This window comes from Podarcis gaigeae (assembly GCF_964106915.1).
Source record: "Podarcis gaigeae genome assembly, chromosome: Z".
NCBI lineage: Eukaryota > Metazoa > Chordata > Lepidosauria > Squamata > Lacertidae > Podarcis > Podarcis gaigeae.
The window spans coordinates 23,463,590-23,486,592 of record NC_139691.1 but is presented as its reverse complement, the minus strand read 5'-3'; the positions used below and the strand labels follow the sequence as shown (position 1 = coordinate 23,486,592).

General features: G+C 43.4%; 1 protein-coding gene and 2 long non-coding RNA genes across 6 annotated transcripts in view; 2 read left to right on the top strand and 1 right to left on the bottom strand.

Annotated features, from left to right (window-relative positions):
• The first annotated feature begins 6,426 nt into the window (after window positions 1-6,426).
• Window positions 6,427-23,003, top strand: part of LOC310836598 (vascular endothelial growth factor receptor kdr-like) — a 193,094-nt gene continuing 176,517 nt past the window's right edge. The window contains exon 1 of one of the 3 annotated variants that reach the window (XM_083722058.1): window positions 6,427-7,493. In XM_083722058.1, the coding sequence (XP_083578184.1) occupies window positions 7,430-7,493 (64 nt within the window). In that variant the 5' untranslated portion in view covers window positions 6,427-7,429. The remainder of the gene's footprint in view (window positions 7,494-23,003) is intronic. The other 2 variants (XM_083722063.1, XM_083722057.1) reach the window with 2 other exon arrangements.
• On the top strand, window positions 10,493-16,505 carry LOC310836802. The gene is made up of 3 exons (XR_014560200.1): window positions 10,493-10,624; window positions 10,692-14,686; window positions 16,028-16,505. It is a non-coding gene; the product is annotated as an uncharacterized lncRNA (long non-coding RNA).
• On the bottom strand, window positions 14,354-21,541 carry LOC310836809. 2 transcript variants are annotated; one of them, XR_014560210.1, is made up of 2 exons: window positions 17,151-21,541; window positions 14,354-14,694 (listed from the first exon to the last, which is right to left on the bottom strand). It is a non-coding gene; the product is annotated as an uncharacterized lncRNA (long non-coding RNA). The 2 variants fall into 2 exon arrangements; XR_014560211.1 differs by lacking the exon at window positions 17,151-21,541 and adding an exon at window positions 17,041-17,132.

The window sequence follows — 23,003 nt, the reverse complement described above, 5'->3', positions numbered from 1 at the left end:
TCCAGGATCTGGAAAATGGAAGGTAGGTTGAGAGTACATGGGTAGAAATTGTAGGAGACGAAAACAACTGTGAACTTACTGTGGGTGTCTGCTATAGACATCCAGAGGCTAGGATTCAAGTTACAAGAAATAAGATTGTGACTAAGCACCAGGAAAAACTTTCTGACAGTAAGAGCTGTTCGACAGTGGAACAGATTCCCTCAGAAGGTGGTGGACCTTGATTGGAGGTTTTTAAGCAAAGGTTGGATGGCCGTCTGTCAGGGACACTTTAGTTGAGATTCCTGCATTGCAGGGGGTTAGATTAGATGACCACCATAGTTCGTTCCACCTCTACAATTCTGTGATTCCATGACTCTATGAAAAACTATGTATGTTGAATATCAGAAGCAACATGTTATGATTTGAAAGAAATAAAAAGATTTAAAACAGGTGGGTGAATTGAAAAACAAAAACAAAATAGTATATTAAATAAGAGGTTCAATTCACTACTACAATCTTTCTGCATATATGAATCGTCTGTTTCATATTTCATCACATAATGACAAACTATATTCAGATTATTGTAAAAGTTATCTTCTTTTTCTAGTTTTCCTGGTATTAAATTAATATATGAGTTTCTCAAAAGCAATTTATCTCAAAAGATCCCATTCTGTAGAGAGAGCAGATAATGGTGCCAGTCTTGACTGCAGCATTGTTTATCATAATTTATTTTTTTAATAAAGGGCAATTAGGAGAGTGCTCTTTCTTCTTAACAGTTTGAAATGGAGAGAGTTACATCTATATGGGCAGAAAGCTATATTTGGAAGTGCTCCAGCCCATTCTTTATTAAAAATTATATTCAAAAGTCTTTGTGCAGTAGTGTCAGATTTATCACATCCTTCTGCAGAAACTAGAAAGTGAGTCATCCTAGCAAAGGCAGAAGATGGGGAGGGAGAGGGCCAATCACTATATTTTGTAGGTGAGTTGTGTGAGTACCTAATTCCACTTTTAAAAAATTAGGCTACAGTCCTATTCCCACTGACCCAGGAGTAATTCTCATTGAATTCAGTGGAAATCACTTCTGAGTAGACAATGAAAATCTAACTGGCAACACACTTATATTCCTAAAATGTGCTTGATTTTGTTAAATTAAAAAAAGCAAAACACATACAAAAAAATGCTGGCAGTGCACAATAAATAAATAAAGAAGCAAACTAGTCTGGCAAAGCCTGGGTGGGGAAAAAGTGGTTTTTAGTATGTGATGAAATCCCAATCAGGCAGGTTAATGGGATTACAGGCAGGGAGTGGGCAATAATGTGACCATTCCCATAGAACCATAAAAGTGTAGAGGTGGAAGGGACCATAAGTGTCGTCTTGTCCAACCCCCAGAAATTTAGGGATTTATGGACCAATGTAGGGCTCAAATATTCTTATACAGTGGTACCTTGGTTTACAACCATAATCCATTCGGGAGGTCCGGTTATAAACCAAAACAGGTTGTAACCCAAGGCATGCTTTCGCCAATGGGGCCTCCCCCCAAAAAATGGTTGTTATCCCCCAAAAATGGGTTATAATGCAAAAAAAGGGACATGCACTTCTGGGTTTGATGTGGTTCTAATCCAAAACAGTTGTAATCCAAAGTGGTTGCAAACCAAGGTACCACTGTATATCTGAATTATCAGATGACTGAATCATCTTTGTTGCCACACTCTTATGGCCCTTCTCATCTAAATGGTTTATTATCAGTGTTGATGTGGCCCCTTCCGTGTCTGAGGTAAGAAGAAGAAGAAGAAGAAGAAGAAGAAGAAGAAGAAGAAGAAGAAGAAGAAGAAGAAGAAGAAGGGAATACCCGTGTAAACAGATGCATCTTCAAAAGCTGGCAGACTGTCCCCCTTTACTCTAATAAGTGTGTGTATATACAAAAAACAAGAACCGCACTGTAGCACTAAATACAGTCGTGACATCCCCCCCCCTCCAAATTTGCATGCCTCAAAGCATCAGTGAACTTTGCCCCATTAAGAGACTCCTTACATTCCAGCATCCATATTCAGACCTGAGATGTTTGATCTACAGTGGTACCTTGGGTTCATACACTTCAGGTTACAGATGCTTCAGGTTACAGACTCCGCTAACCCAGAAATATTACCTTGGGTTAAGAACTTTGCTTCAGGATGAGAATAGAAATCTTGCAGCGGTGGTGCAGCGGCAGCAGGAGGCCCCATTAGCTAAAGTGGTGCTTCAGGTTAAGAACAGTTTCAGGTTAAGAACGGACCTCCGGAACAAATTAAGTTCTTAACCCGAGGTACCACTGTATTGGTATCATGAACATACTTGAGCAGTTTTGAGTTGGTGAATACATGTATACAAGAAACCAGATTGTGCAGTTTCTCTCCCAGGTGATTTATGGGATTCCCTTGCAGGAAAACTGCCTGCCTGCTTGTCTCTGAGCCTCATGGAATGGGAACATAGCAGCTTCTTCCCTCTGAACTATCACCTTGTCCAAGACTAGTTGGAACAGCCTGGATTTTTGTAAACAACCTCTGGCTGTCCTTTCCCCCACTTCTTCCCAAAAGCTTGGAAGAGGCTTCAGAGCTCAGTAGGCAAAACAAGCTGGAAAAGCCAATACATGCTTATAAATAGAAGGACCACAAGCACATAAGCTTTGTCTCAGTTTCTGTTTTTCTTCTGCAAGTTTCAACACCAATGTAATCCAAGCATCATGGCCTGACTGGCACCTCATTCCTCAGTTTAGCTCACTTTCAAAACCCAGGTGTTTTTGGAGATTCAGGCAAATGACCAATTAAACTGCCCTTGCTGAGTTTTCTTCTTACTCCATTTCTTCCTTCTTTTGCATATCTTCTGTGATGAGCCCATGTCCTATAGCAGCTTTCTTTCCACCATGGGACCCCAGATGTTCATTTATTTACAAGGTGGCTTACAATTTGCTTGTGATACAGCCACTTTGAATCCAATGAGTTCCATCACTCATTTCCTTTAAGTCACAGATTCATTTGCAATTATCTCCACTGCTCAGAGATTTACTTGCTATATTTCAAGATTCCAAATTCATGCAAACTAGTAAGAATTGAGGAGGAGCCATAGGAAAGTTAATAACTGGAGGCAAGGAGGAGTTGCATTTAGTTTCCATCCTAGCCTCCAGCCTCATGGCTTGAATGCATGTCAAAATAGCCTGTTGAAAGAGTCCCATGGCTATTCTGCATTGCCTCTGCCTTCCTCTGTACCACTTCTACAGTGGCTTCACTGTGGCATTCTTTACTTATTTTGCTGGAATACAACTCTCACCATCCATGTTGGTGGAGCTGTCTGGGGCTGATGGGAGTTGTCATCCAACATCTGGAGTGCTGAGGTTGAATAAATCTGTCCTATAAGAAGACCCAGCACACCTGTCCTATTCAAGTGTACCAGCTATTCATAGAAGGGTGGTCATAATGCTCATTCGTCACTTAATGCTTGCACAGTGCAGCAGTTGCAGGCTCAGGTTGCATGGGTGATTCCTGGATTTTATCTGGGAAGTGGGTTACCTGATATGGTATCTACATAAGACTGAATGAGAGGGCAGGACATGCCTGCCAGGTGGATGAGCAGGTAAAGGGTAGTCTTGTTCACTGCTGCACATAGGGGAGTGATTGGACAAAATAATCAACCAGCTAGGCTGAGAGATGCAAACTAGGAAGTCCTCAGTTGAACCCCTCCCCAGCCTTTGAGCATGCCAAACAGGTCACGTACTATTTTTTCTAAAGGTGAATGAATTGCCTCTCCGTCTGGACAATAATAGTAGCAACAGTAATAACAATGGTTATTAACACATAGTGGTCAGCACCACCTCTATTTCTGCTTGTCATCTGAGTCAAGTAAGGTCATTGTGCAGGTAGTGATGGACTGCTTACAGGTCATGGGTGAGATGAGGGCCAGTGAATTGCAACTGAATTCCAACAAGATGGAGGTACGATGTGTGAGTATCTCTTGTGTCTAGGTGTTGGGTGGACAGGCTGTACTAGATGGGGTTGCACTCCCCTTGAAAGAACAGGTGTGTAACCTGGGAGCACTCCTTGATCCAGCCTTGTTACTAAAAGCCCAGGTAGCTCTGGTGGCATGGAATGCTTTTTCCTAGCCTAAGCTGGTATGCCAGCTGTCGCTGTTCCTAGTCAGAGATAGCCTGGCCATGGTGACACATGTTCTGGCAGCCTCTTATTACTACTGCATTGTGCTTTAGAATGGGCTGCTCTCGAAAGCAGTCCAAAATGAAACTGCAAGGGTATCCACAGAGACAGTTGTAAAGAATCATATAACTCTAATCCTCATAAAGTGCCACTCATTGCCAGGTGACTTCTGGTCTGAATTCCTTCTGTTGACTTACAAAGTCCTAAGTGGCTGGGGGCCCAGGTATCTGAAGAAGCCAAAGATACAAAGTCCTCCCCTTTCCATAGTATCCTTGCAACAACCCTGTGAGGTAGGTTAGGCCGAGGTCACCTCCAGGCTGTCAACATTTTGTGGGAGGGATTCCACCGAAATTTAGATTTGTACAGTTAAAGTGGAACTATAAAGTACTCTATTGCTCTGGCACGATAAATCTGCTTTAAAAAAAAGACTTTGTGGTGATGGGGAAATGCACTACAAAGGGTGGAATAAATGACCACATAAATGGAAAGGCATAACCACTGCATAAGCAAATCAGGACGGATTCGGGATTAATTGTTCTTCTTATATTATTATTGCTACAATTAATTTAATACATTTATAACAAGACTAAAACCCTAACAAGTGGGCACATGCAGTAAAGACCCATTTATCCCACTGGGAAAGACTGTTGGAACAATAATATCTTCAGCTGTTTCCAGAAAGAACAGATAGCGAGTGCTTGCCTATATTGCGACAGGAACACTATTCCACTGCACAGGGGCAACTGCTAGCAAAAGCTCTGCTCTTCATTACTGTGAAATGAACTGCCGAGGACTTTTGAACTTGCAGGAGAAACTCTCCTGTAGACTGCAGGGATCTACTGGGTGTATAAGGAATAAGGAGGTCTCTCAGGAAACCTGGTCCTGGGCTGTATTGAGCCTTGCATGTTGACACCAACACCTTGAACTTAGCCAGGTAGCCAATTGGCAGCCAGCGCAAATCCTGCAAGCAAAGTGTTGTATGCTGAATGAGAAGGAGCTGTGTGGAAAATGGAAATGCTAGATAGAAAGCCAGCTTGCATTTAAAGGCGTGCCTCTCAAATCCACACTTTCCAAAACAATATGTGAACAGAAACACAGTCATCCTTTTGAAACTCACACTTCTCTGATTTTTGCAGCATGGCTCCCCAGCCAAGAAATGTCAGCAAAAATTATTGTATATTATTATATATTGAATTTGTACAGGTCTCAGAGCAGTTACAACATAAAAATACAAAATGAATAATAAAAACAAAAACAACCCAATAACCGCCCCTCCAAAAATGCATTTACACGGGTAAAGTGTTTGCAAAGATTATATATTAGTGAAAATGATATTCAAAAATGCATAATATCAGGAAAATAGAGCCAGTGTGGTGTAGTGGTTAGAGTGTCAAACCAATACCTTGGAGACCAGGGTTCAAAGCCCTACTCAGGGGTGATCCTGCGGTAAGTAACCACCTCTCAGCCTCACCAACCTCACAGGGTTGTTGTGGAGATTAAACGAGGAGAGGGAGAAGCATAACTCCTCAGAGAAAAAGATGGGATATAAATGCAGTAAGCAAATAATAAATAAATGCAAGTATATGTTATTGATTATGAGATACATCAAATAAATTATGGAAAGAGTGCTTTATATTTATTTTAACCTAGGAGTATAACAGGTAACAAAAAGGGTACATCTTTTGGATAAGCTTTTGTCTAGCAAGATTATTGTTATTGCTCTTTTGTTGTTTTCTCTTATGAGTAATGATCTTATAAATTTTGTGGTATAATTATGAATGCTGTTATTATAAGAATAATAAATAAATGAAAACAGAATAAAGTGCCAGAAAGGAGGCAGTCAGGAGAAACCAGGCTGAATGTTTACTGCCGTATAACCTTCCCGCAAACAAGTTGGAACGTATATCCTCAGTAAAGACTGCACACCATCTGACCTCCATGTCAGCTTTGTGTAGGCAAATCGGGATGAACGCTTATTAAACACATCAATTGGAGGAGCCCTGAGAAAAGGTCACTTGTGAGCTTTATGGCAAAGCAAGGATTTAAACTTGTCTCGCCAACAATACTCTAGCCACTATGCAAAACTGCCACTATGCAAAACTGCTTCGTCTTTTTTTCTGTTTTGCCACTTGCTGCTGCTACTTGTTCAAACTTTGGAAGCAAAACTCAGGGCAAAGTAGTCTCGCATATAGAAATGTGTGGGTAGGTGGGTACGTCGAGAAATCTTGCCCAGACCTAAGCAACAGGAAGCGGCAGTACTCCCGGCAGCCGAGGAAAAGTGACAGAGGTGGTGGTGGGGTCTCTCTCTCTCTCCCCCCCCCCACTCTTCTCTCTCTCTTTCTGACGTCTCTCTTTCCTCCTTTTCTTTCGCTATAAAGAATTCCAGGCTTGCATTAAGCATCCCAGCAAAAGCAATCCGTCTGGGAGGAGCTGGAGAGAGAGAGAGAGAGAGAGAGAGAGAGAGAGAGAGAGAGAGAGAGAGAGAGAGTGTAATACCTACACTCTGATCTGTCCAGGACAAGCCCCAGACCTCTGAGAGGCAGCAGCAGAGCTGGTCGCGTCTTCCCGGCTTTGTGCCCCTCCGCCCCATCACAACATTAGATCCTCGTGAGTTCTTGGGAACTTAAAGCGGTTCTTTTTTTCTTTTCTCTCAAGCATCCTCACCATCCCTTGGAAAGCCTGAGCAAGTTTGGAAGCTTCAAACTTCGGTCCCCGCGCAGCGGGAGCTGCAGCAGCAGCACCTGTGCCTCCCGGGCTCACCGGGGAGAGCTCGGGTGAAGCTGCAAAGAAGCCCCCTCAAGCCGAGAGAGAGCTGCTTACTTTCTACCAGAAATAATTGCAGCCCAGTAGAAGACTGCAAGAGAGAGACTTCTGTTGGGGTGTCTGCAAACTTTTGTTGGAGTGACTTGCTGATTATTTTCCCCATCGTTAACCACTTCTAGGGACTGCTCTTCCTTTATGAAACTGAGCCACCCCAGAAAAAAAAACACCTTCTAGATCAAAAAAGGATTTTTTCTTTCTTTTTTAAAACGAAAAATTAAGATTTGCATCAGCAGGAAAAAACAAAGAGAGATAAACTTTTTTCACCCCAGCAGTGAGTGGAGCAACAAGTGAGAACAGCGCTGGACGTCTCCTCCAGCCCAGACAGCTAGCTTGCTAGCAACTCAGCTTGTTTGCTGCTCAAGCGGGCATCCTTTGGCAGTACTCGTCGTCATCGTCGTCTGCCTCTTGGCACCTTTCAGAAGAATCCGCTTCAACTGCAACTGAAAATGTTGCCAGACCTCAGGATTTCCCTGCTGCTGTCCCTTCTGCATGGACTGCTGTCGCTTCAAGGTAAGAGCGGCTTCTCTAGTGACTCAATCTGGTTTCATTTCAGTTCTCCTTTTTTAAAACAGGCAGGATCAACTTTCTGGGTTACCTAGCTTTCCCTCTCACACTCCACCTTCCAGGGGCACCTTTGCAAAAAGGCTCCTTGCTTTTATTTCTTCTTCCATCCACCTGATTGGCTGAGAGTTACTTTTTGTAAGGCATGACACACTTTGACAGCCACCCTTGACAAACGAGGGGTTTCCAAAGCCAGCCAGGCCACCTTGTTCTGGTGTGAACTGAGGACGAGGTGGATTTGGGTTGAAAGAGCCCTTAGGTGGGATTGGCACTTTGCAAAATCCCATCAGCCACTTTCATGTTGATCTTGGTCAGCACTCCTTTAAAAATGTGGCCTTTGTTTTCAGCTCCTGGGTTCTTGGGCTGGCTTCAAGGCATTCCCACTGGGCCAAAACATACACTGTCAGGGAGATTACTGGATAAAAGGAGCGAACAAATATCCCATGTATTTGTCCTCCCCCCCCCACTCCCCTAGCCTCTGCTTCTTTTGCTTTCTTTCTTTGCCATGAATGCAAACATTTTGAGGTTGCTTCACATATGCATGAATATGACTTAGTGGCAGGGCACATGCAGTGGCGTAGCGTAGGGGGTGCAGGGGGGCCAGCCGCACCGGGCGCAACATCTGGGGGTTAGGGTTAGGGGGCGCAAATCCACGGGTTTGGGGGTGCAAATTACTTGCCTTGCCCCAGGTGCTGACAACCCACGCTACGCCACTGGGCACATGTGGTACATAGCTGTCAACATTTCCCTTTTCTTGCAAGGAATCCTATTCGGAATAAGAGAATTTCCCTTTAAAAAATGGGAAACGGTGACAGCTATGATGTGGTACATGCAGAACATCCTGAGTTTAATTCCTTTCATCTCCAGTAATGGGAAACACCTACCTGTGCAAGGAAAGCTGCTGCCAATCAGAATATGCAATACTCTGATTTAAATGGACCAGTGCGCTGATTCAGCAAAAGGCCGGTGTCATATGCTGAAATGTGCCCTGTGGGAGAATGTACCCTCAATGGGGTAGTGCAGGCTTTGCATATAGAAAGCCCCAAGTTCAATTCCTAGCACTGTGCTGGATGGACCAATAAGCTGAGTTGGTATAAGGCAGCTTTCTCTCTTCCTAAAGAGACAGGACAGAAACGTGGCATATGTTGGTATCTTGTCAGTGGATAACTGAACCCTTGTTTGTTGCATGCAACCTGCTGTTCAACATTTTGCAAAGGACAATAAGAAGCTGCCTTGTACCAAGTCAGATCACTGGTTCATCTAGCACAGTATTGCCTTCACTGACCGGCAGCTGTTATTTAGTATATTGGAACATAGGAAGTAGCCTTATACCAATTGACCATAGGTCTGTTTAGCTCAGCATGGCCTTCCCGGGGTTTAGATGGGGGACTATTAGGACACCCTTAGGCACATGTAGCACTCCTCTTCTCTCCTTATCAAGGATCCCTGTTTGATCTCTCTCCCCAAATCATGCATTGACAAGATTTCTCCTGTGTCATCTCTATGTTGCACTTATTTTCTCTGCCCTGCATTGGCTTTTGAAGCAGGTCATATTAGCAGGCTGACCATAGCAGGTTTGTTTGCTTGCTGTTGTTGTTGGGGGTTTTTTTATTTATAAAAACTAAATAGGATGTTTAGTTGAACTGTTTGTATTTATTAAACAGCAGCTGCAACTCTTTACATATCCATGTGAACAGATGAGATGGCCTTATACCAAGTCAGGCAATTTGTCCATCTACCCCAGTTATTTGCAACTCTGATTGGCAGCACCTGTAGTTAATACCCCCTTTTAACTAGAGGTGCTGGCCTGGGACTTCTGCATGGAAAGAAAGTGCTCTGCAATGAGGCTAGAGTCCCTTCATATGGACTCTCCCCAGGGAGAGGGGAGGAAAAGGAAGCACAGTGCTTAGATGCACGTGTGTCAGAAGGAAGATGTATACAAAGATATGGGGACAGAGTTAACTTCCGGAGTCTCCAATGACAGAGTTGAAACTTGAAGAATTTTGATACACACCTGTGCTTTGAAAGGGATCCCCATTGTCTCCCCAGAATGTGAATGTGGGACAGTAATCCCACAGGGGCCAGAATGTCAGGTTCATTGGGGACAGTTTGAGCATTAACCATTTGCAGTAAAAGGTGCAGTGCCTGAAGTGGAGCCAGGTGACATTATAATGCTTTCTAAGGTGGCTTAGTCGTGATGTAGTCATGTGGTGGAGAAGATGTACACATGAACCTATGCAGATTGCCCTTTGATTTTGCAGCTAGCCATCATATACTGTGTTTATGTGTATATAAACCCCTCTCATCCAGGTCCATGCTTTGTGGCTCTTATGCAGCATCCCAAATGCACATGTTATGGCAACCATCTCTGCATTTGGTTTGTAATGAGAGTAATTCCCTCATCGGGTGCTATGCTGGTAGCACAGAAACAGCTCTGAAAATCACTCATATGTCCACTTTCCAATAGAACATCTAAAGCAGTGGTTCCCAAAGTGGGAGGTGGGATCACCTAGAGGGTCACTAAGAGTCAAGGGGTGGCAGGGGGACACTGGGAGCGGGTCCTTCTAAAGTGTGATGATCTCTTATTTATGACTGACCAGGCTAGAGCTTGGAGCAAAACACTTTCCTCGCTTCAAATTTAAAGTTTTACTGCTCTTACCTTTGCTTTTTCCTTTGGTCATGTTTTCCTGCATTTGTCTCAAGTCACAAGATAGCCTCTTATTGGGTATAGCTATTGATTTTATTATAAATTAGTTCGGTAAGTAGTTATCTATAAATACTTTAAGCTATAAATTTGCTTCACATTTCTGTTTTCATTTGTAATAATGCACAAAAATATATTTCTTGAAATATCTGGCATCACTGGATCAAGTTAACCAGTTTTCTGGAATTAATTAAACTAAATAGTTTTAACTGGATTTGCAGTAAAGGTGTAATTAAATGTTACTGTTTTGAATTTTATTGTGTTATTATCTTCTTTAGTGGGTCATGCAAACTGCACTTCTGAATAATGCTTTTTGTAGGGTAGAGTAAGGGGCACTGGGGATGAGTTTATGAAACCAAGGGGGTGGTGAAATGAAGTACAAAGTTAGTCAATGGCCCATAGGCAGGATTTCACTTGTGCTGGGGGGCTTGGGGGGGGGGCAGTTTGTGTGTGTATGTCAACCCGGGCATCCATATTTAATGCCAGAATGGAATCTGGAATATATGAAGTAAAAATGCATTCTCAAAGCTGGTGCAGAATGCATCAAATTAGGCATGGTGTGTGCCTAAAGGCTTCTAAATAGTCATGTGTTTGTTCCTAAACAGACTTGCACCCCAAATGCCTTTTCTCAAAATTAAGTACTCATTAAAGCCAGACCTGCATTTCAGTAGTGCCACTTATTCTGATCTTGCCAGCGTCAAAATTTCAGTTTGACTTCTGAGGTGTCTGACACGCCACCTGTCTGGATGCATCCTTTATCTGGAATAATTTTCCTGCAAGTTATTCCAGCATTTGGTACTTTCAATTAAGGGGACAGATCCCCGATGCTATTTTTACTTTGGGTTAAAAAAACCTGTCCCCCGCTTCAGTACTCCCAACTTTGAACACCGATTATATTCTTCACCCTATCCACAAAGCAAGGACCCCTTAGCTATTTCTGGAGGGGTAGTTCTGTTAGTCGAATAAGAAGAATACTTTACCAAGAGGTCAATATGAAATGAACTTACGGGAAGCTGGGATGCTAAAAAGATATTGGCACATGGGCACACACTTGTACATGTTTTTTTATCAGCAATGCTTAGGCATGGAATAGGGAATGTAAAGGGTTCTATCACACATTGGGTTTAGAGCGTCTTTTGGTTAATGTAGTTTCTGATAAGCAGGTGTCCATGCTGATAGCAGGAAAAAGACTGAAAGGCAACTTGAGCTTCATGTTCACTCTAGGATGTGTTTATAGTGAGGCTGAGAGAAGGAGAGAATAGTTCTTTCAGAATTAATGGCTCCATAATAGAAGGAGGGTGGATTGACAGAGGGCTGCTCTTGTGTAGAAGCCTTCATTGGGTATGCACTGCTGTCTAGCCGTACAGATGTGTTCATTACCTATCATAGCACAGAGCTAGGGAGTGACTGTTCCTGCTTAAGTTCTGACAGTTTCATCAAATGGTAATGATAATGGTTGCTGCACTTGTCTGAAGAGAGGGCACTGGTTGGGGGAAATCATTCAGCCTAAAGTTGAACGGTTACAGAGTTCAGTTTGGTTTCCTTTATAGACACAAGTATTTCAAAAATGCTGTTGACTTAATTGGCCAGGATTTTCCTAGATATGTTTCCAATTACAATGCTTTTTCTCTTCGCTTTGAAGCAAAGCAGAACTGGAGATGTGCACATTAATACCGGGGGCTGGCACTAGATGGCGGTTCCTGCTAGAAACATTTTCGTAGTTGCTACAGATGCTAGGTGGAAATTCAGGAAGATGCCTCCTATTGCTGCACTACTGCATTTGCACATAATGCCAAACCATCATTTAGTGCTTATGTGCATGAGCCTCAGGCTTATGTCCTCTCTCACTTTCTTCTCGGCATGGCTGCATGGAAGGTCTTGTAAGCTTTTGCTTCCAGGTTCATCTAGCTGCATTTTGAGGTTAAGTCCAAGACTGGACAACCTGTGGTTAATTTTAACAATGGTTTGTCTGAGCTAGCAACCTTTGAACTGTGGTGTCTTCCAGCAAACCATAAATATTAACCTCATTTCCCTGTTTGGACATCATGCAAAAGTGTTGTTAGTTGAAAACTGAGGGAAATGCTCCTCTTCATAGCTGCACCAGGGAATCAGAGCTTGAGACTTGTGCACATAACACTAACCTACAACTTGATATTACCAGTCAGGCCAGCTGTCCATCTAGCCCAATATTGTCTACTCTGAATGACAGCAGTCTTTCATGGTAGGTCACCACCTACCTGACCTTTTTTAAAAAGGGGGGGGGGCAGAAGAAAGCTAGCAATGTCAGTTATCAGATATGGGACCTTCTGCAAGCAGAACACCCACTACCTGCATTCAGTTAGTATTCAGTAGGATGGAGTAAAGACAGTAGTAGCTGGGCATTACCTTTTGCAATTACTGTCCTCCCCTGTCTGCAAAAGAGTCCCAACTTTTCATTAACTCCCCACTTGCCTGTGAACACCTATTAACACAACCATTATTTTCATCTTGCCCTGGAGAACCCCTTGGAACCTTAGTGTGTGAACAGGATTTTAAAAAAGAAATCTGGATGCAGTTGCTCAGTCACTAGGTACCCATTATAGGGTGACCTGATACAGGAGAGGACAGGTGTGCCTTTTAATACCAGAATGTCAGCAGGTGCTGCTTGTGAAAGGAAAGTGAGAAATTGTCAACCATTCCTTCAGCAGGACAGCAGTTAAAGACCCTCCTTTGCAGCCAATCTTCCTTGCACACCAAAACCTACATTTTGAGCCTTGTGAGGTATCTCCATACATAATTGGATTCTGCAGTTAGGAAGAATCAGGAGTCAGGAATGCACCCTCTGCTCTGTTTCTTGGTCATACCTATAGCCCCATGAACACTGTGTAGTAGGGAGGCATACCCAGGGTTGCCAATTGTTCTAAAACTCAAGCCTGGCCTGTTTCCATGCCTTTATTAGCAACCTGATCTTCCAAAATCAGAGTGTCTTGCAGTTGTCAGCCAACTGAGTTGTTGTTAAATGTACAGGAGCTAGGGCTGGTAAAGAAGCTTGCAACCTAGGGAAAAATGGGAACAGAGCTAAGAACATAAAGTGAGCACTGTTGTATAGGCGCCTGTTCATTTAATCAGGAACTCTCTTCCCACCATCAGTCACCTGTGTGCTTTTGAGACATTTATAAGCAACGTGTGAGAGCAACAGACCCTGCAGTTGCTTCACAGATATGCTGCCTCTGAACATACAGGCACAATCTGTATGATCGCTAACACCCATTGTTCACTTCAACTGACATGAAGTTGCCTAACTCTATTTTTAAAATAGCAGGAAGAGCCAGGGGCAATTGGTAAATACCAGAAAATACTATGTAGCAATAACTTGAAAAGACTAGCATGAGGGAGATGCAGATCTCCCCAGTGAGTTTGGACAGCCAGAGTCCAGATGGGTCTCTACTACGAAAAGAACTCACTGCAAAGTTGGTTTTGTACTGTAGTACCATTATTATTGCGGACACTGGGGTTATTCCCCCATACAGTATAAGGATCCCTCCTGCACACCCACATATAGACAGGTCAGTGTCACCAGAAACTTGCAATCTACATTTTGACAGCTGGACAAAGAACAGAAAAGAAAGGTCAAGCAAAGCAACAGATGAGAAACCTGTACTAAGTCATGCTTTGAAATGAAATTTGCATCATTCACTGTCCACGGAGACTTGCAACAAGGGATCCTTTAGACAGGGCCAGCCTGTCCATGAGGCAAGGTGAGGTAACCACCTCGGGTGGCAGAATCCACAAGGGAGTGGATCCCAATGTAAATCTATATTTCACCTTTATTTCTGGTGTCAATCTTCACTTCCCACTTCTTTCCTGCCAGGGAGGGGAGCACCATTCTGTGGTTCATGTCAGGTGCCAAAATGTCTTGAGCTGGCCCTGCCTTTAGGAATTCAATTTCTGTGGATTCCAAAACAAACTGACCTAATTTGCAACTCCTGGACAATAAACAATTTGGAATGTAATTATTCTTCAGAGTTTTCACCTCTCCAGATTTTGCAGTACGGTTGTCAGCTCAAAATACGTGCCCAAAATGCATTACAAATATGTATTTTCAAAAAGAGAACATTAAGATAAATACTATTGATGTATTTTATTTAAATACTTGTTAGATACATATGTAAATATGACTGTTCATGTGGAGTTTAAGTAAAAAAGCAGTAAAGGGATGAAATGGATTTATGACTGAAAATATGTGAAGTTGACACTGTCCAAAAATAGATTGATCTGCCCATCCTTACTTGCTAACTCTGGCAAGATACCATCTTTACAGGCTTCTCTTTACCACTTGTGCATCCTCACCCTTGATTTCCTCCTTCTAGTAAACAAGCCCTTAGATTTCCAGAAGTCAACTCCAATTATCCAGCAGCCTACAGGTGGTCAGATGAAGCAACAGGAGACCTTTGGAGGTGTGAGTCCCTGCCAAAGAGATCAAGCCCACTTCAAAATGCATCAGCCCCTTGTTAGAAGAGTGTAAAAATCAAGAAAGCTCTCTGTGTTTGTGTGTGTACTGTATGTGGAATCTCATTGTAGTTTTGTATACAGTGGTACCCTGGGTTACAGACGCTGCAGGTTACATAAGCTTCAGGTTACAGACTCCGCTAACCCAGAAGTAGTACCTTGGGTTAAGAACTTTGCTTCAGGATGAGAACAGAAATCGTGCTCCGGCGGCGCGGCGGCAGGGGGAGGCCCCATTAGCTAAAGTGGTGCTTCAGGTTAAGAACAGTTTCAGGTTAAGAACGGACCTCCAGAATGAATTAAGTTCTTAACCCGAGGTACCACTGTACTTGAAAGGCATTCACACACACACACACACACACAGGCAAGGACTTTGCAACGGAGTCATATACAGTCTTTCTTTAAATTCCCAGAACACTTCTACCTGATTATGTCACACTTTCCTGTCCCTTTAAGATTACAGTCAGAATATAGGATCCTGCCTTTCCTCTAAATCAGTTGTTCCAAATAGTGTTCTGGGTGTAATGCACCCAGAGGGTCCGTAGCACCATTCACATAATAAAAACTATCACAGAGATATAAAAATTTCCACAGGGGGTCCATGGCTTGGTTTTTGAAAAACAGGGCATCTGCAGTACTTGGCTAATTGGGAACCACTAAGGAGCTAGAGGTGGATTTGCATAGTTTCTTTTCTCTCTCCCGTTTATCCTTACAACAACTCTGTTTGGTAGGGCACACTGAGAGACTGCTGACTAGCCCAAGGTCAAGCCAGTGAGTTTCATGGCTGAGTGGGGATTTCAACCCTGGTCTCCCATGACTTAATCCAACACTCTAACCACTATACACTACTAGCTGTCTTCCCACTGGGAGCCACCACCACCCTGCAAACTTTCTGCCATGTTACTAGTGCTCATAAAATTGTTCCTGAATTTTAGGGTATAAAAATGTGTCAGGCTCTGTGCAACTATGCGGCAGGAGTCAACACATGTTTACTTGGAAGTAACTTCCACTGAGCTCAACGTATATTTCCAAGTCAGTGTCTGTAGGTTTGAAATTCTGTCTGCCCAAATCTGAATGGAAGTAGGTAGAGGAAATAACCTGTTTGAGCACTGTTGAGGTGAATAAGGGCATAGGAAGGTGACATACTGTACTGAACCGGGCCAATGATTGGTCTAGCTTAATACTGTCTACACCAACTGGCAGCTGCTCTCCAGGGTTTCAGGTGGGAGTCTGTCCTAGCCCTACCTGGAGATGCTAGGGATTGAACCTTAGAGGCACAAGCTCTACGACTGAGCTGCCTATCTCATGGAGAACATGCTGCCATATCGCCCTGGACGTCTCAGGTTTGCCTTGGAATCATTCTTATGCTGCATGCTTGCTATTTAAAACAACACAAGTCTATCTCTTCTCATTCATCAGATGTTGAAGCGTGTGCCAAGATTTGCAGAGAAACCTGGCTTCAGACAGGGTGTAATTTCCCTTCAAAATGCTCGAAACCTGATCTTGTTCCTTATTCTCCATGGCCGGGCGGGGCTGTGAAAGCAGACCGTCACTGCCCTCACCCCCAGCCAGTGATTTCAATATTGCGTCCCAAGTGGAAAAAAGCAGTAATGAATGGCTGTAGAAGCCAATGAGACTTATAATGCAACTAGGAGAGGGGGACCAGGAGTCACAGAAAGAAAATAGATATTGCCAGTTCTGTCTTATACACTTCAGACATAGGGAACCTTTTGTGGGATGTTAGCATCAATGCATATGTAAAAGGTCAGTTGCAAGAGCTGTAGAACTCTATGGTGTCATTGACTCTGTGTCAGTTGGTACAGTTATGGCAATTAGTAGAACAGTCTTAACAGTTAGAGCAGCAGGCATGTTGTGTTGTGCTGCTGTCTGCTTCAGAGTAAAAAAAAAGTTTCAACGATCTTTGAGACAAAATCAGTCTGAAAATGCTTAAAAATAATAATTGTACATAGCACTTTGTCCGAGAAGGGGAATTAAAACTCTAGTTCCCATTTGCAGAGTATGCGGAAGACAGCCCTGTGTCATTAGACCCTTTAATTAGTTCTCTTTTCACTCTCTTTTAATGTTTAAATAACAAATAACTTTTACTTAGTGTACATGCAGTTATAGATTAAAATATACAATGCAGATAGGTGATACAGTCATATCTCGGGTTAAAGTTGCTTCAGGTTGAGCGCTTTTGGGTTGCGCTACTCAAAATTGCTAAAGCATCTTACATAGATTTGTATCTAAGACTGACTAACATTTACAGACTTACGGATACTTTGAAGCAGACAGTAGCACACCCACCTTTTCTCAGCTTGAGGGCCACATTGCCTTCTGGACCGCCTTCCAGGGCCACATGTCAGCAGTGGGTTAAGCAACAAGAAAAAGTGGGTTGGGCAAAAGATGCAACTGACCTGTATACAGTAGGTTACATTCCAGCCATGCAAAGGTAAGTGGGGTTTTTTTCTACACACACATCTATGCATCTACAGAGGCAAGCAAAATGCATCACTACAGTCCAAGGACACAATTCCAGACTGGCAAAAACGCTTGAGGAGGGCACAGAGCACTGCAGGTAGGGAATGCTTTCTAGGGAGGGTGGGGTTCCTGGGAAGAGTCTGAAGGGCTGGATAGAGACCCTTGAGCTTGAGAGTCTTTATCCCTCGCTATACCTGTTTACTCAGATGTAAGTCCCACTGAGCTCAATGGAGATTGTTTCCAAGTAAATGTGCCAACAAATTCATAGTTGAAATTAGAAAGCATCACTACACACACACACACACACACACACACACACACACACACTTCCATTTTTCCTTCTGGAGAATGAATTGCAATTTGAAGGGGGGGGCATGGCAACATGGACACAACAAAACCATGCTTTCAGTCTCTTAACAGTTTCTGAAATAAGAGATCAGGGTTGTTGTAGTTTTACCCCAATTTTGCAGCCTGCATGAAATGACTGACATGAAGTTAAGCTGCCCTTTTGCCAATATCCCTTCACCACTTGAGAAGTAACTAGGCAGGAAGCCCAGCTCCATACCCAAAGCACTCTGGCCAAGTTGGCACCCTGGCATAAGAATGATGGTAGGCTAAACGCTCCTCAGTTCACTAGCTGATGAGATATTTTATCCACTACTTGTTTATTTATCTGCCAGGAAAGACAGAGAAAGCAGCAATACCTGCCAAAATCAACCAGCCCAGATTGTTATCTGGCAATGCCACTTCACATAAGCACATTTTTACCAAGGGAGCGTTTGCTGTGGCAGGAGAAGGCCCCAGCCAGCAAGGAGCAAGGCAATATAGCAGTTGACCATATGTAACTGTTATCGTGCAGCAGATGGGATGCTAATGACTCATCCCAGGCCCATTTCTGTAACAAAGAAGAGGGGAAGGGGGGAAAGTGGGAGAGTCAAGTGAGGCAAAACATTAATACATGATACAATGAGAATATAAGGATCAGGCCAAGGAATCATCTAGTTAAGTGACAGAGCCCTCCGATTACTATTATGCACTTTGGTCCCTCACTTTAGAACATTGACTAAGGCAATGTTCACAACATGCATTTAAAACTCTATGACACCACTTTAAACAGTCATGGATTCTCCCAGAGAATTCTGGGAGCTTTGGTTCATTGAATGGTGATGATAGTTGTAGAAGACTCCATTTCTCCTCACAGACCTACATTCTCATAGTGGTTTAACAGTCAATCCCTCTTCCCAGAGAACTCTGGGAAACTCTGGGTTCTTGAGGGGAATAGTGGTCTTCTCCAAATTTTGTAGTGCAGTTCCCCTGCCAAATAATGTGTACAAAAAGAAGAGGTTTTAGAGGAAATGTTGTTGCAGACATGTGTACATTAGACTGAATTGCATACAAAAAAATGTGTGTATTAGGGAAAATAGTTGCACTGAAATGCTGATAAATTTTCATGGAGATTTTTCTTTAAAAACAACAACAACATCTCCCTCAAACTGATTTGGAAATGTGGAGAACTGAACTTAAGACTGGAAAAATGAAAAACTGAGAGGTGCTTAAGTCAGCAGGTCCGCCCATCCCTATAACATGAACAAAGTGGCCAAACAGAGATTGAGCTAAATAAGTTATTGTCCACTCTGTGAATAGGAGAGTTGTTTGAGCTGCTCTCTGCTCACTTGAAATGAGGTACCCAAAGTGCATAATGAAGGGGCAGTCAAGGGCTTTGCATGGTGCCAGACTGGACCAGTAGGCACCCCAATGCTGCTTCTTCCTTCTCCATTTATTTATTCATTCATTCAAATAGAGGGATGCCCCAGCCCCGTTGCCCATTGAGAGCAGCAGAATTTATTGTGCTGGGGTCCAATTGGTTAAGTTGGCATGTTCCGTTTCTGCAGATGGGAAGGCAGCCGTTCTTCATTTGCCACTGAAGTGAGCTAGAACTGGGCGGGGTTTTTGTTGTTGTTGTTAGTTCCTCTCATGCCCCCATAACAGAAAGGGAATTTGCACAGTGCAGATGCAAAGAGATTTTGTTTTGGTTCTGACATGGGAAAGCTTTTAGCACCGCAAAGAAGTTTTTGAAAGGATTGGTTAAGAGGGAAAGAAAACAGGATTGTTTAAGCACTTAGTTGATGGTGGCATGGCCCTTGCTATGCTTCCTTTTATGGTGTATGGGGAATCATGAAAGCCTATGGGCCTGAAAGATTTTACAAAATCCTGGTCTTGGCTGCGATATGTAAAGGAAATGTATGGTCTCTCGTTCTATTTTCAGGACTCGTGGCTTTTGTCTTCTGTGTTTCCACATAGGCTTCCTTAGATCTTCCTGTGTTTTTTCTCAAGTGTGGGAAAGAGATTGCCAAGGAAGTGGACAGAGGAGCTTGCAGAATCACTGGGATTGTTCTGAGGTTTGAGGGTCAAGGAAAGCTGACCCACCATTACCTGTTCAGTTTGTTTGTTTAGTTTCAAAAGCCTGATCTACAGATAGCACATCCAGCCATAACGAACAATTAAAGTTATGATTGTTCCTTGGTGAAAAACTTGGAACCTAAGGTTTTCCCCCTCAGCCAGAATGTGTGGCTTGCTTTTGCTGCCATAAATTCTCATTGTTAGTTATCATGCTCTGCCTTCTATTGGCTTCAGACACAAGGGCCAACCTTCACATTATTATCCAAACCGATAAAAATCTCCGCATTCTTACAGCACTTTGGAATGATTGAAGCACTTTCAGATTAGTGGCTCAGTCAGATCCATCTGAAGCCCAGATAGTGAACCGCATTAACCTGATATGGGGTTGATTTCGGCTTTGAACAGATTGTGTTGTGATAACCTTGCATCATTTGGACCCACCTGGAGTGATCCAGGGCTGTCTAAAGGCAGGGTGGCCAGGGAAGAAGAGACATGCAAGCATTATTACTAGAGTGTATGGTCCCTTTTATACTGCTGGGGCTTCCTTTCAAGCAAGAGTGCATAGGGGCTGGCTTGACAGCAGCAAACACATGCAACCCCCTCCCTTTCCACAAAACCAAGTTCCATTGAGTCCAGTGGTGTTTACTCTCAAGTACATTGTTTCTCAAGTGGTAATGGCAGAAAAACATGCACAATGTGTGATTTCCACTGAGCTGCGGCCACAGGGATTAAATGCAATTGTCATTGAAATCCCTTCTCTGCCTGAGAGCTTGTAGAGTTGCTGCCAGTCAATGTAGACAGTCCTGAGGAAAAGTTAGGGCTGCCATATGTCCAGGATTTCAAAGCCAGAAATGATGTCCAACGGGGATTTCAGAAATGTGGCGCTTTGTCCTGGATCTTAGGTAAGTCAATCGAAAAATTACAATTTTTTAATGTGTTTTTGCAAAGAAAAAGCTCAACAACTTTTGGAATCTTCCCCAAAAAAGCTCATAAACTTTTGGGGTATCCTATTTTTTTACTTTTTGAAATATGGCAACCCTAAGCTAAGTTGTGCAAGGCAACTTCCTTTGAGGACACTTTGCCAAGTCCCTTTGTCCAGCGTCAGCCATCCTGACTCACCTACCATTCCCTCTCAAGAAGTCATGTTTGAAACACATTGTAATGTGAGAGGAACCAACCATCACATGTGGTGGGACTGTGTCCAAGTAAATAAGTTCTGGGGTCAGATAGTGCTGGAAATTGGATTATTTACTGGGCAAAATGTTTTCTTGGATCCTAAGTTATGTTTGATTTCTCTGTTTGTAGAAGGTAGCTCTGAAATTCACAGTAAGACTCTGATTACCCACCTGACGGCTACAGCCTATTTGGTTATAGCTCAAGGATAGAAGAATGCAATGCATTCTGTGTTAAAATGGTTTAAATTGTTCATGGCCATATCTGAGAAATGTGAGTCATCAACTAAGGGTTGTCTGGGGAGACACTGCTCCACTGGACTATAGTGCTGTCAGAGAAATTATTGAAATTATTGGAGTTCTAGAATGAAAATTGAAATGTGCATGAGAAGGGTTGAACAAGTGAAGGTTGTGTCTGCAAGAGAGGCATGAAAGAAAGACAAAGTGGCACATAAACAAGAGAAACTGTTGAAGGACAAAGGAGATAAGGGTGAAGGCCATTGTTATGCCATATGACTTAGCCAGACAGAATAGCTGTTGTTTAGGAATGCTTAAGGTAGAGAGATTTCTGTGTCTTTTACCTGGTGCAGTATTTTCTTCTCTGCCTTAAAGGTAAAGGTAAAGGGACCCCTGACCATGAGGTCCAGTCGTGGCAGACTCTGGGGTTGCGGCACTCATCTCGCTTTATTGGCCAAGGGAGCCGGCGTACAGCTTCTGGGTCATGTGGCCAGCATGACTAAACCGCTTCTGGCGGATCAGAGCAGCGCACGGAAACACCGTTTACCTTCCCGCCGGAGCGGTACCTAATTATCTACTTGCACTTTGACGTGATTTCCAACTGCTAGGTTGGCAGGAGCAGAGATTGAGCAACGGGAGCTCACCCCGTCGCGGGGATTCGAACCGCCGACCTGATCGGCAAGTCCTAGGCTCTGTGGTTTAACCCACAGCGCCACCCACATCCCTTCTCTGCCTTGGGGGGGGGGTTAAATGTCATCTATTGCAATGTTTTTAATAAAGACATCCTATATGGCCAACAAATTGGTGTCTGGATTATTTTGGCCATCCAGGCTGAACCCACAGGTATTGTGGGTTGGGGAGGGAGCCCCCTTCCAATATTTCCACAACATAGCCACCTGGTGGTTTTTTGTGACTTATTTATCAAATTAGACTCAACACTGGCAAGTCCAGTCCAAATACAATTTTGTTTGGAAATGGTTGAAACCTTAATCTGATGCTCCATTTGGTTTTTTCTGCTTTGTATCCTGCTGCGTACCTTTGAATCTCTTTTTATTCTTAATTTTAAAAAACCTGAAAAAAGTAAATAAATGACAAAGGAAAACTCCCATTCTGTCCCACAGAACTTTTCCTCCTATTTTCTGCACCATGAGAAGTATTATTATTATTATTATTATTATTATTATTATTATTGCCCATCTGGCTGGGTTTTTCCATTATTATTGCCCATCTGGCTGGGTTTTTCCAGTTATAAACATGGCGGGTGTGTGCCTTAGGGCTCATGCATATATAAAGACAACCACCCTCCTGCCCAGAAAACTAACTTGAAGTGACCCTGAAGAGAAAATTGAATTCTGAAGACTGATGACTGTGGCAGCTAAGGCTGAGCATCCAGTCTGGAGTGGGTCAATGCAGCCCCAGATCATCTCGGATTGGGTTGGGTTCACGCAGAGCAACCTGGAGCTGTGAAAATTTGGGGGAGGATATTAAACATGCAGCCAGGTGGCAAGGAGAAGCGAGAATTAGACTGTGCAGGTGAGGGCTTCCGGAGGCGGCGCAAAATAGCAATGGCGGTCCTCTTTACCTGGTGAAGAGGGGCTCCGTGAAAAAGGGTCGTCCGCTACGGCAAAGCGGAGACCCGTTAAGAAAAACCGCAGGCAGAGCAAGCCTGCGGCCGTGGGACTCGGCGGGCGCCCAAAGCCCCCCCGGAAACGAAGAAGGGGCTCCGTAAGGGGCTCCGGAACGCGAAAGGGGGAGCGGCGCTGTGAGTTCATCGCTCTTTTCGTGGATGCAAAGCCGCGCTGCTGCTGCTGATGAGCGCCGACCTTTCTTCTTGAAAACATCAAAATTGGCTGTTACATACCCGTGAGTAAGGGGAGCTAAACATCGGAAATTTTGGGAATTTGGTTGAAATTCGGCTGAAAACGGGAGGCGAGTAACAGGAAGTCCGTCTCCCGACCCTGCTAACCAGATTAAAGCAAT